At 61.3% G+C, this 13,342-nt stretch overlaps 1 protein-coding gene across 2 annotated transcripts in view; it reads right to left on the bottom strand.

Moving 5' to 3' along the window:
- The window catches only part of SH3GL1 (SH3 domain containing GRB2 like 1, endophilin A2), a 38,896-nt gene that overhangs the window by 6,582 nt on the left and 18,972 nt on the right, over window positions 1–13,342 (bottom strand). The window contains exons 2-10 of one of the 2 annotated variants that reach the window (XM_040629570.1): window positions 5,842–5,910; window positions 5,545–5,617; window positions 4,542–4,685; window positions 3,957–4,090; window positions 3,671–3,829; window positions 3,247–3,350; window positions 2,404–2,528; window positions 2,215–2,271; window positions 1,594–1,711 (exon numbers count right to left, since the gene is read on the bottom strand). In XM_040629570.1, coding sequence (XP_040485504.1) covers window positions 1,594–1,711; window positions 2,215–2,271; window positions 2,404–2,528; window positions 3,247–3,350; window positions 3,671–3,829; window positions 3,957–4,090; window positions 4,542–4,685; window positions 5,545–5,617; window positions 5,842–5,910 — 983 coding nt within the window. Of the gene's footprint in view, window positions 1–244; window positions 1,712–2,214; window positions 2,272–2,403; window positions 2,529–3,246; window positions 3,351–3,670; window positions 3,830–3,956; window positions 4,091–4,541; window positions 4,686–5,544; window positions 5,618–5,841; window positions 5,911–13,342 lie in introns of those variants that run through there. The other variant, XM_040629569.1, reaches the window with a different exon arrangement.

The raw sequence follows: 13,342 nt of genomic DNA, 5'->3' as shown, positions 1-13,342 counted from the left end.
CTGGTGCAGGAGGGGACGCTCGTCGTGCTGCCGTGGTGCGGGCTTCCCGGGGCCAGGGCTGCAGCGGGGTCTGGGGAGCTACAGCGCCGGTGGCCGGGCAGAGGACAGCTGTCCCTCCCTGGCTCCTGGGGGTGGATACCCTCCCCGGGAGTGGTCCTGCCCTGACAGGGTACCCCTTGGGGAGCTGTGAGGGTCCAGGTGCGCTGGGGGAAGACCAACCCTGCACCACAAACAAGCACGAGGCTCTAGAAAGAGACATTTAATACTTTTTTTAAAAAAGTCAGGATTACATTTTGATCTGCCCTGGATTGTGACCAAGGCTCTGCCGCTCATCTTTGCTAGGAGGTCGGTGCCTCCCCCCTGGAATGGCACTGGGGGGGTTCGGGGAGGAGCAGAGCCTGGCATCCCCGGGGGCTGTGCCGGGTCATCAGAGGAGGGGAATGTGATCCAGTCCTGAAGTCCCCCAGTTGAGCCAATTTTTGGATGAGGCAAGAGAGGAAATGGACGCAGGGCTGGGCTCTGGTCAGGGCAGCTGCCTGCCTGGGTCTCTGGGGAGACGGCTGGGGCCACTGTCTGCAGCGGGGACAGCGGCCAGCTTAGGAGGAGGGAGGCGCCTGTGACCCTCTTGAGGGTAGTCCCAGCAGCCAGGGCTCTGGGAACATTCATCAAAGCCTTTGTATTTGACCTTCCGCAGAGCAGAGGCTGGAAGACTCCTGTGGTCCCGTCTGTGGTGCACACGTGTGTGCTGTGTGCACAGCTGGTGGTGGCAGCTTGTGCCGGAGAAGAACGTCTGTGTGCTTGTCTGGGGTGGGGCGCCCTACACGTGGGAACTGAGGACAGGGTGCAGGATGGGGTGGAGGCAGGAGACGACAGCAGCTCCGAGGCTGCTCAGGAAAGGGCTGCTCTTTAGGGGAACCCTGAGGACCCCAGGATTGTGTCTCCCCAGGGAGGTGGCATCACGGGTGTGCCGGGGCCTGGGGCGCCCTGGAGTTGGGGCTGGGAAGGAGTGCTGTGGGGTAATTTAAAAGCAGGGTGGCGAGTCTTGGCCAGGGGTCCTACTCAGAACACCCAGTGGCACAGATGTTCAGCACATCCTGTTAAGGGCAGGACTCCTGGGGGGTGGGAGACACCCCAGAACAGAGGAGACAGGACAGGGTGTGTGTGCACACACGTGTGTGTGTGTGAATGAGGGGGCCCACCTGGAGTTACCCGTTCCTGGAGGGGCGGGAGGAAGTTAGTGTTTCTAAGAGCACCTTAGTGTCAGCCCCCTCGGGGCACGGGGCTGGGGAGGCGCAGTCAGGGAGCAGCGAGGAGGAAAAATACTGCCTAGCCCCAAGACCGCTGCGTGGAGAGAGGGCTGTGGGTGAGCGCTAGTGTCAGCGGCCCCTGCCTCCCTGGCCCCCGTTGCCCCAGGGGGGCCTGCCTTCCCCTCCTCAGGCCCAGGAGCACCGGCGGGCACTGCCCTGGCTGCAGAGGGCAGGTGGGCACAGGCCAGGTGGAGTGGGCCGACGCCCTCACTGCGGCAGGGGCACCAGCACCTCCACGTAGCTGAGGGGGAAGAAGCCCGACTGGCCGTGGAGCATGCCCTCGTACCAGTTCTCGTCGATCTGGTTGGTCAGCGTGATGACGTCACCCTCGTGGAAGCCCAGCTCCCCGGCGTTCTCGGGCTCAAAGTCGTACAGTGCTTTGCAGCTCGGCTGGTCCAGGGGTGCTGGGGGCAGGGGCTCGGCTCAGACCCCTGGCTCCCTCCTGCCCCGCCCTGCCCGCCCCAGCCTGGTCGTGTCCCCTGAAGGACAGCTCCTGCTTCCTCTGCTGCCCCCCAGCCTTGTCAAAAAGGAGTAACAAGGGACAAGAGGGATGGAAATGGGCTCCATCAGTGGGCATCAAACGCTGGGGACACCCAGGGGCATCAGCATGACAGAATGACCAGAAGCCCTTAGGCTGCCCCTCAGAGAGCCTAGAGGCTGTTCGACACCCTTGGTGTTCACGGAAGACCCTCCTGCAGATGGGGAGGCCCAGAGAGGCCGTGCTGTGCCTCGCAGGCCGCAGGGGCTAGCCCCTCCCCTGCCCGAGATGGGCCAAGAGGACTGACCCCAGGGGCATCTTCTACCAGACAAGGGGAGGAGAAGGGTCCTTCTGAACAGACCAGAAGGCAGTGTTTCACACTGAGGTGGGGAGCTTGTGAGGGTAGGGTCTGTGCCCAGGGACACTCACGCATGCTCCTGCTGGGGGTCCGGATGGGCTTGTCGGAAGACCGGAAAGATGACGAAGCTGCTTGCAGACAAAGAAGAGAGGGCGACTGAGAACCTTGGGCTAGGTCACTTCCCCAGAGGGAGTGGGGTGGGCCTGGCTCCGAAGTTTGGACAGAGGTGGGCTGGGGGCGGCCCCCTCCCCGCTCCTTACGTGTGATTTTGGGGGCCGTGGCACAAGGGAAGCCCCCGTTGGACTGCTCAGGCTCTCCAAGGTCGAAGGGCTCCCGAGGCTTGGGCTTGTATTCCCGCTTGGGACGAGAGGAGGCTTCCCGCATCCTGCAGGAAGGGAGAGCTATGAGCAGCCAGCAGCAGGGCTGGAGTCCTGTGTGTGCCAAGATAAAGGGACACGTCTGTCCCCGCCACTGATGCTGCTGCCCAGGGCTTGGGGTGGGAGGAGGGGCCCTGAGACCAGGCCTGGACACGGAGGCCCAAAGGGTCTCCCAGTTCGTCAGCTCCCCCAGCTCAGGCCTTTCTCAGAGGCTGCCAGCTGGCCAGGTCCTGCCAAATGCTGCAGCCCCCTTGCCATGCCCAAGGGGGACATCTGTGGACACGGCTGCCCAAGGCTGTCCTTCTCAGGCCCTAGACCAGTGAATAGCTCTCAGAGGGGAGCTCCATCCGCCCCTGCCCTGGGTAACCCACCCCCACCTCAGGCCCAGAGCTCTGAAAGGCCTCCCAGGCCATTCTTCTGGCCTCCCAGCCTCAGGTGACTCCAACCCTTCTTTCTGACAACTGTGACAAGCCTGATGAGGTCTTTCTCCCTCTTGGAGCCCCCACCCCCGAGTGCAGTCTGGGGATTCTTTATGAAAAGCCACCAGCCCCCTGCTCTGTCACATGCTCCAAGCAGGGCTGCGCTGTCAGGGAGGTTGGCGGTGGTGTCCTGGAAGCCCTAAAGGGCCCGCCCAGGAATCCATGGGAGCACTCTAGGCTTCCAGGGCCCCCGGGCCCAGCACAAAGCTGGACGTGGCTCCCGCAGGGAAGGCTGGCTGGGGCTCACCTTCGCTTGAGCTTGTCGGCCAGCTCGTCCAGGATCTGCACGGCCTGCCGGTGGTAGTCGAGCTGGGCGTCCACCAGCGCGCAGAGCTGGCTCACCTGCTCGATCTGCAAGGGAGCAGCCCGCTGAAGGGCTGGCCCTCCCTGTGACCCCTACCCCCAAGACCGCCTCTTTTAGGGAGTCTTGCCAGAATGCTCCCGACACAGGGGCTGGGTCCCCTCCCCATCTGCCTGACCCCTGTGCTGCTGCTGGAGGAGACCCAAAAGCTTCAGGGCGTGAGTGGAGGCCCCTCGGGCTCCTTCGGGCTCCTTCAGGCTCCTTCAGGCTCGGAGCTGGGGCTGAGCCCGCTGTGGGCAGGGCATGCGTGACTCCGCCCACTGGCCCCAAATTTGGGTGGGGGCTCCCCCCAGGGAGGGCCTGGACGCACATCGGTCTCCAGGAGGTTGTGCATGCTGGTCTCGGCCACCTCCTTGGACTCCTCAAACTTCTCCAGGGCCTGGCGCAGCTCCTCATCGGGGATCCTGCCCTGTCGCTTCTTCTTGTAGTCGAAGTCCAGGCGGCGGCCCTCCAGCTTCTTCAGGTGGTGCTGGGATGGGGGCGGGGGCATGGGGCTGTGAGGTGCGTGCTGGGGGCTGCGGGAGGACGACGCTGGCGGGGCTGCGTGAGGGCAGGCACACTGAATGGGGTGTGGGAGGACGGGAGGGGGGCGGCACCTGGATCTCCTTCAGGTCCTTGTCACACAAGTTCTGCAGGGGGTCAATGAAGTTCTGCTTGACCTCTATGTCCAGAGAATCCTTCACCTCTGCCAGGCGCTTCATGGACTCCCCCGCATCCAGCAGGGCATCCCCTGCAGCAGAGTGGGGAGTGGGGGAGAAGCTGTCATAGGCGGCCAGGGCCTAGGAGCCCAAGCTACCCCCAACTTCTAACCTGCCCTCACACCCCAGCGCCCAGACGCCAGAATTCAGGACAAAACAAGAGTCCCTGGAGTCTGAATCTGAGCCCCAGCAGCCAGGAGCTGGCGATGATGAGGGTCAAGCCCCCGCAACCCCCCTGCCCAGTTTCCCCAGCATTAGCTGTGGGGCTCAAGGGCAGGCTTTCCAGTGGCCTTGGCCCTACAGCCAACACTCCAATACTTGCTTATCCCCACTGAGGAAGGAAGGGTGTTCTGGGAGCCTCAGTCGCCCTCGTCCAGGGGAGTAACAGGCACTGGAGAAGACGGGAGCAGTGGCAGGAAGTGGCATCCCGCCCTCCAGTGCCCGACGCTCTGGCCCTCTAGCCCGGCCTTCCATTGCTCTCACCGAAGTTGGACTCGCCGCCCAGCTCCTTCCCATGGCGGATCATGCACTCGCCCAGCAGGCCCTCGGACTGTGGGTAGCCAGGGTTCTTCACCTGCCCCCGGATCTTGGACACCGTGTTGAGCATCGTCAGCTTGGCCCGTGAAGCTGGAAGAGAATGGACTGGGTAGGCATGCGGCCAGTCTCAAGACCCAGGCCTGCACTTGGCCAGTGCTGCAGGCTGCCTCCTCTCCCCAACACCCTTATTTCTAAAGCGCTGCCCTGACCCAAGCAACCTTGGTTCCTATGCCTGCTGATGGCCAGGCTCCGAGGAGAATCTCCTGCAGAGATCTCCTTCCTCCGCTCCCCTGGGCCACAGGAGCACTGGTAGTGAGCAGGTGACTGGCTCCTCTGGACCCCTGGGGGCCTCCTTGTCCTGGAGCACAGCTCTGATCACAGAAGCTCCCTTCCCTGGCCTGGGGCACAGCACCCCAGCGAAGGGGGGGCAGGTATAAGTGCGTACGGGTCCAGGCGCCCAAGACACAGCCCCCCACCTGGCGGGGGGGGAGGAGCTGCGTGCTTGCCTCTGCCTGCCCGTCTGTCCCACACCTACCACCTTCTGCGACGGGAACTCGGATTCGGATTTTCCTCAGGAAAAGGTCCCCATCTCTCTCTCTGACTTAGGACCCTCCCACCTCATGCTCCAAAGGTGGGCCTGCAGCTGGGGCCTGGCAAACGGGTGGGCAACCAATTCAAACTGGTCCAGTGAGTTGGTTAGGTGGAAAAGATGCTCTTTTCTGCTGGGACTATTAGCCTTAAGGGTGATTTCAGACCAGGGTTGCCACAAAGAATGAGCGCTGCCTGATGCAGTGGGAAGGAAATGCATGACTCTGAAGACGTCCTTGGGTCCTTGGATTCAGACCCATGAAACCCGCCTGCCTCTGCCCGGGCACTTCAGCTCTCAGCCCACACATTCCTCGACTCCGGTAACCGGCAGATTCCTGGCTGAGCTGGCCAGCACCCCTACCTGGGTTGGGCTGCAGGTACTCAATGGTTCTGGCCAGCACTTCTGTCACAGCCTTGCTGGTGACATCCACCTTCTGTGAAGAGAAGCAGGGTGTGGGCTTTGCAACCATCGGGGCGCCGGAGGCCAGACCAGGAGTCCCTGGACAGCCCTTGCCCTGCTCCCCGACCCCACTGCCTCCCAGGGCCGGGGAACCCATCCCTCCGTGAGCTCCCCCCGCAGCCCGGGTGTAGCACTGCTGTGGCCCGTGAGAGTGAACAGTGCTGGGCATCAGACAGGCTGCACCGCCTCTCCTGGTACCTTCTCCATCTCTTTGAAGTCTTCATCAAGCTTGGTCCCTTCGGCCCCTCCGACCTTCTCACTGACCAGCTGGGGGACAGGAGGGAAAACATTGTGAGCCTCAGACAAGGAGGAGGACTGGCTGTGCCTTCCAGCCATGTCCACTGCCAGGGGAACAGGTGAAGGGGTCAGCACGTCCATGACGGCTTCCCAGGGATGCAGCTGATGGCAAGATGGGAGGCCGAGTGAGGCCCTGCTGCCAAACCCACAGCCTTCTTTGAACCAGAGCTGGGGGTGGGGGTGGCATCTCCAGCTGGAAGCCTTCCTTGGCCATGCCTACCCTTGAGTGCCACCATCCCCAGCCTGCTTGGGGCCAACCACAGCTGAGTGACCCTCCCTCAGGGTCCTCTCTCAGGGCTCAGGTGCCCACACCCAGACAGTGATGCCATGGTTCAGCTCCAGGTGTGGGGAAAAGGTTCGTCAGAGCCTCTTTGCTCAGGGATCACACACCTCCCTTTCCCCCACTGAATTCCTGCCTCTTTGGGAAGGAATCCTGGGAACCTGGGGCCAGCACTTCCCCAAAACACACTCTCCCTGGGCACCTCTGGGAGATGAGCAGGTCTGTGGTAGGGAGGAGGTCCTGTGGCTGAATGGATGTGAGGACGACCCAGTCCATCGCTTTGTGCGCCACCCCCCCCCCCCAAGCACAGGATCCAGGGAAGCACAGGGCCAGTGGGCTGGGGCTTTCTACTTGGCTGAGCTTGGGAGTCAGGGGGTGCCTAGGGTGCAGGTGAGCGGTGAGGCTGCTGCAGTGGGGGGACAGGAAGGAAGCAGGGCTGGTGCAGGGCCTGCCTGGTGACTGTCACCACCTGCAGCGGCTCGGGCCACTCGCCGTCCTCTAGGGGACCCTGCAGGATAGGCAGGGGCTGCCCTCGTGCTCCTGCTAGCCACACCGTAAGAAAAGACCCTGGTCACTTCCTGGGCATTTATGGGGCGTTCCACTTTATATCATGGGACAGTTTCACTTCTTTTGATGATGGTAAAACAGGACGTTCTCAAATTCAGTGGTTGCCAGAGAGGGAAATGAGTTCACTGCCTGACGTGAGACAAGACTCTTCTGGTGAACTGGGAGGGAATTGAAGCGTAGGTGCTCAAAACCACACCTTCCGGGGCCCCGGGACCGATGGCCTGCTCAGTGCAGGAGGACACGGTGTGGGGCAGACAGGGACAGGTCTCCCAGGCAGGAGCCACATCCTTCCCCTAACGGGAGGGGCAAGGGCAGACACTGCAGCCTGCTGGGAGCACAAGTGGCACCTCCCTGCCTCCCCAGAGCCCTCAGCTCCGCGGGCACCACGTGTGGGCCTGGATACCAGGCCATCCTTGCACCCAGGCACACAGGACGCCATGCTGGGTCCCTACCAGTCTCCCTTCACCCTGCCTGGGAGCTCCAGGCTCAAGTTCGTCAGGTAGCAGATGACCGTTCCCCATGTCCTTTCTTTCCAAGGCTCACAGTCTTAGAACCAGCACAAATGGATAAAAGGATGATTAGAGGCCAAAAGGAAAAAGGGAAAATCAAAGAAGTCACATGCCAATCGTAGCAACGAAGGGCCGCGGCTCTGAGTGTGGGGCTCCCCAGGGTACAGACCGTGTCCAGTGGAGAGGGATCTAAGTGGTCAATGGGAGGAGCTGCAGGTGGTGTTGGTAACAAGGACGACCTTTGGGGATGAGGAGATGTTTCTAGAGACTGGGACCTCCTGTCACTGAGCAGCCAGCCCTGGATGCTCAGCGGGTGGGATGCTGCCTAGGTGGAGGGGGCAGGAGGGCCCCAAAGGGTCTTGCCCATGGGGAAGGCTACGACCCTGCCATCTCAGTCCTGCTCAGGAAAAACGCACTCATTTTCAGATCCAGCGAGAGCAGCAGACACTGGCGATAACAGCTCCGCCTGTGGAGCCCACACCTCCCACACTCCGATCCTGCTCCCACACAGGGCGGGAGGGAACAGACGCGGTGCCTGCTGGGGCCCCCTCTTCCTCTCCACATCTGAGCAACAGCCAGGGATGCCCACGGGCTCACCGAGGGCCTGTCCCCTGCTGGCTGAGCCCTGAGTGGCTGCGGCAGCTCCCGGGGGCAGGTGGAGAGGGTGGTGACTGGCGCCCACTCTCCTGCAGGGCCCTGACTGCCGAAGTGTGTGGAAACCGTAGCCTCCCGGGCCCCACCCGACTGCACCAGAACCTGAATTGCCAGCAGGGACCCCATAATGGTTGCCATTGTGAAAGCCAGGCTGGCGCCTCCCTGGGGCCAACACGAAGCCCCGCCTGAGCCGGAACCTTCTCCAGAACCCTCTCCAGAACCCTGTCCCAGTTCAGGAGCCAGTCTGTGCCCCAAGCGGCCCCCACCACTCGAGACCCAGGGCTGCCGCTCAGTGGGACCTGGTGGCGGAGATGAGCTCCCCATTGCGCACCGGATGCTTCCCGGCTCTTTGCGAGACTGGCTCCCAAGCTCCTTGCCCACCTGGCCTGCCGCTGCCCGCACAGTGGGCTTCAGGGTAGTGCTCAGTGACTGTGTCCACAAAGGGCCTAGAGCGGGGTCTGCCCTGGGGGAGGCCGGGCGGCTGTGTGTTAGCGCCCAGGCTGCTGGGGACCCGCTGCACGAGTGCGGCTGCTCTGCGGCACCCTGAGCAGAGAGGGTCCCATGTCTGTCTTCTTCTTTGCTGGCCTATCCCACGATCTACTGGTCAGGAGTTCCCCTTGGATGAGTTCTAGCGCCAGCACCTTGATCCAGCTTCAGAACACCTCCAGCAAGCAGGGGGTTCCCTCTCTTCTCTCTGGTGGCACCTCTTCTAGAAATTGCACAAAGGATTCACGCCATATGTTTGGCCTGATATTACCCCTGTCTACTTTTGACTTTTGGGAAAAGCAGGCTCTGTCCCCAGCCCGGGCGGCAGGCACTCCAGGATGGGACAGGAATCTGTGCTCCAAGTGCTGTAAGTTCAGACTGCAGAGGCGGGTGCTGCTGGGGAGGGAGCAACAGGCCCTGCTCCCGTATGCCTCCCTGATGCCTTCTGGCAACTTGCCGGGCCTGGATCCCACCTGGCCTTTGAATGATCTGATTGGCAATGACGTGTCCGCAAGTGACTGTGTCGGGTAAACAGCGGCCTGTCCACAGGCTCCTGCGTTTCTGAGCAGCGGAGCCGTGTTGGCTGACGGCACCCCCTGTGAACTGGGTACCTGGGAGGGGAGCGAGCCTGGAACAGAGCCGGATCTTCACCCCAGAGCACCCACATGACTTCCATGCACAAGTGTTGGCCTGTGGGCATTAATAGTAAAGACGAGGTGGGGCAGGGGCTATTCTTTCAAAGACTGGTTACCATTCCAGACCTTTGGCCATCTTCGGAGAGAAGCAGGGAATCTGACACTCAGGAGAGAAAGAGCATACGCAGTGGAACAATCCACAGAAGGAACTGGGGAGGTGCTGCGCGCCACGAGCCAGCAGGGCAGCCACTGCGGTAGTCAAGCTAGAATACGGAAAGGCAGGAGAAGCTTCTTTTATGGGGGCGAGCAGAAGACGGCTGCCCACATTGGCAGGCACATCTGCGGCGGCCACTTGGTGATAGCTGGAAAAGCAGTTTGAATCCTGCGGGGTGGGAGGAAGCCAAAAGCAGGCCTCCAATTGAATCATCTCCGCAGGGAAACCTGATCAACACACATGACACAGAAAATGAAGGGGCCAATCTGCAGGCTTGGTGACCCGGGCAGACGATCTGCTTTGACTATTTAAGGGTTTAAGAGAAAACAAGGGAGGGAGAAAGAGGTGGGGGAGGAAGTGGGGGAGATGTGCAGGGCTGCTCAGGGCCACATTGTCCCAGATGGGCACCATATGGGTCCCTACTCCAGCATCCTACACCTTGTCCAGTCACCTTCTTCTTGGGCCACTGGAGTCGCTCCAGGACCACCTCCCAGGGTAACATCGGAGGTCACCTGACCTCTCCTGGCCTAGGCTTCCCCTCCTGCCTCTGCATAGCTAACCTCTCCCTGCCCATCTGTGGGTGCCAGGATGACCTTTCTCATGCCAGGCAGAGGGGAGAAGCTGCTTGTCGGCACTGCTGGAGAGCTGGAGTGAACAGCACAGTACAGAGACCAGAGCCAGTACAGAGTACACAGTACAGTACAGAGTACACAGTACAGTACAGACAGTACAGAGTACACAGACGGAGACCAGGGCCCCGGGGCAAAGGGGACCTCGAGGGTCTGGGCCCAGCCACTCTGGCCATGGCCTGACATGAGCCATCCTGAGGATCTGGGCCAGTGAACAGGCCTCCTGGCTCTTGGGTGTGAGCACGGCTGCCCCTAGTTAGCAATGGCTGTCAGGATGGGGGGTCGACAGGCCGGCACTGGCTAACGACCACACTACGTGATGAACTGTCTGAAGTGGGAGGTGATACAGAAGGGGCACGACAGGGGCGCCTGTGTGGCACAGCGGTTAAGCGTCTGCCTTCAGCTCAGGGCGTGATCCCGGCGTTATGGGATCGAGCCCCACATCAGGCTCTTCTGCTATGAGCCTGCTTCTTCCTCTCCCACTCCCCCTGCTTGTGTTCCCTCTCTCGCTGGCTGTCTCTATCTCTGTCAAATAAACAAATAAATAAAATCTTAAAAAAAAAAAAAAAAAGAAGGGGCACGACAGTCCGCCCTGGCCTTGGGCAGCGCCCCTCTGGTGGAAGTGAGGAGACTGTCCGATATAACAGCAACGAAGAGAAGAACATGGTGAGAGTCACAAAGGAGGCGTAAATATGCCCAAGGGCAGCAGGATGTGGGTCCGAGCTGGACGAGCCACAAAGCCAGTGCTATCTGAGCTGGACCTGAAAGGGCAGGGTCCCAAATGGCAGAGCCAGGCCAGGTGGGCAGAGTTCTGAGCTCTGGGTGAGATGCAGGTTTGGGGCACAAGGGCTACCATTCCTGGCCGGCTATGTGCCAGGCACTGTGCAGACACATGCATCGTATCTACGTGATGAGGGTGCAGGGACCAGCTGGCCCATTTCACGGATAAGGAAACTGAGGGGTGAGAGGCTGTGGAGCTGTAAGTGGAGGGCATGGGTGCCATGCCCTGTGCTGGAGGACTGGGCTGTGATAGGATGCGAGCGAAGCCTGGGGCCAGCGCGGGCCTCTAAGGGCGGTGGGGAGGTGTCAGAATGCGTGTGTACAATGCTTGGACATGGGAGGCCCCAAGAGGCAACAGTGATGATCCTGGGCAGAGCTGAGAAATTCCTGAGCCAGGGTGACGGCATAGGGAAGGGAGGAGAGGGCGAGGGGCCCGAGGACAGACACACTCCCTCCAGATCCCTTGCAACTCCACCCGCCCTCCCTGCCGCCTCCTAACATCTGGAAGGCTTGGAGCCAAACGCTGCAGAGCAAAACCCCCAGTCTCCACCATGTCTCCTATCTCGTGACCCAGAGTCCACGGCACGGACAGGGCCAAGGTTTGTCTGCTGCCCCGCCAAATACGAGGCTGCCGGCCTTCTTACAGCTCTCCCTCCTCATCCCATGCTCCCGGGCTCCCACCGTAGGGGTGCTGGCAGAGACACCAGCTGGCGGATTCTTTGGCTAAAGGACTCTCTTTCTGGAAAGGCAAGGCGAGCTGAGCACGATTCTGGGGAGGTGATGTGTGTGATGCACTGGCTTCCCCCAAACCTCCTTCTCTTGATGCGTCTGTCCCTACCCAAAAACCTTCAGTGGCCCCTGGTGTCACCGGGATACTTGGGAAAATTCCCCACGCCTGGGCCCTGGTGAGCTGCTCGAGGACGAGCTGCTTGCTGACTGGGGCGGAGCTCCCATGTGGCTCTGAGAGCAAAGGCCACAAGACACGCGGGGCTGGGCCACGGCTCTTGGGGTGAGGAGGTGGTGCCGGTGAAGTAGAGTCTGTAGAAACCTCATCTGTGCCCTAACAGACCTTCACTCCCCTCCTGCGAGGAACTGGAGGACATGAAGGAGACGTGTGAGCAAAAGACTGAAAGCTCTTGGCACCAGGCGAGGCGCTCCATCCGTCACAGATCCTCCGTAAATATTTGTGAGGTGGCTGAGAGAATAAGTCACCACCCCCTTTCTTAAGCCCCACGGAGGGCAGGGTTTGGACAAGTCAGAACTTCCTGCGGCATACCGGGAATTCCGCCACTTCCCCGGATTTGCTGGTGCCCCTGACGCCTCAGGGCGCACACTTCCTCTCCTCCTCGCCATCACAACTCAATGTTTTCTAAAAAGCAGCTTGTGGAAGGCGCAGTGGAAATGATCAACCAGGAAGTCTTCTGAAGTCATGGGACACATGAAAACTCCCAGTCGGCTGCTGCAACCACAGGATCAGGCCCCGGTGGGCAGACACGCACCCAGACACACTCCCACACGCGGCACGTCAGGGCTTCATTGGGAACCCAGCTCTGGTGCCAAAGGACCGTGGCCTCTGAACCCTAAGCGCTCTCTCCGCAGAAGGGGCAGTGGCAGCTGCGACGCTGGCTCAGAAGCAGAAGCCGGGGGCCCCCCAGACTGCAGGGCCGTGCCAGCTGCTGGTCTCCCAGCCAGAGCGGGGCTGCCTGTCGTCTGGGGAAAGAGCCAGGAAAGCTATGGAGAGGAGCCGGGCGGGGGGCCCTGGTCAGACCTGGCCTCTCGCCGCCAAAACCCGTGCTCTTCTACCACCCGCAGGGCCGGTCGTTGATGTCCCGTCTCGGGCTGGCTTGAGCCTCCCACATCCCTGCACAAATGCAGCTCAGAACTGCTTGGCTCCCGGCTCCTCGAGATGAAGAACGGGACTCTGGGCTGGCACGGGGACATACACACTGTGCTGTCTGGAAGGTGGCGAGCCGAATGCCACGTGAAGTCCCAGCTGCCGCTGCCCTGCCTGGCACACGCTGCTCGAATGCCGGGGAGAAACCCTCAAACAAGAAAATCCCTCAGTCACCTGTCTGGCTTAATCCGGAAGTCCGAGCAGGCCATGGCAAGGGCACTGGGAGCAAAGCAGGAACTGACCACTGGAAAGAAGTGGCTTTAGAAGGAAGTGGCGAGGCAGATGGGGGATCATCACCCAGTGACTGTCAAGGTGGAGTCAGGGCCTGGATGACCAAGCTCTGTCCCGGAGATGGAACAGGGATGCAGCGGAGGCCTGGCCTTGAGGCCGTGACCTCTGCTTCTGCAGTGCAAGTCCGAGTCCTGGAAGTGAGAGGCTCCCGCCGGGCAGACACCAAGACAGCTGCCCCTTCGGCTCCAGGCTAAGAAGAACCTTTCTTCACTGACTCCGCTAGAGCCCGGTCCATCCATCCCTTCCTGCAATTGTCACACCACTTGCCTGCTGAGGCCTACAACACCTAGGAATCCGTCATGAGGGCCATGTGTGCCTCTGAAGCCCTCCACATGCCCGAACCAGGCCTGCTGCCACCCTGCTCGGACTCTCCTCGTTCCTCCCCAGGACCCCGGGTAGCCTCTGCCCGGGTCTCCCTCCCCAGGCCTTGCTCCTGTCTCCTGTCCAGAAGCCTCCACAAGTC

The sequence above is a fragment of the Ursus maritimus genome, unplaced genomic scaffold (genome assembly GCF_017311325.1).
Source record: "Ursus maritimus isolate PB19 unplaced genomic scaffold, ASM1731132v1 scaffold_14, whole genome shotgun sequence".
NCBI lineage: Eukaryota > Metazoa > Chordata > Mammalia > Carnivora > Ursidae > Ursus > Ursus maritimus.
Note: the sequence above shows the minus strand (reverse complement) of the source record. Positions and strands in the feature narration are given on the sequence as shown.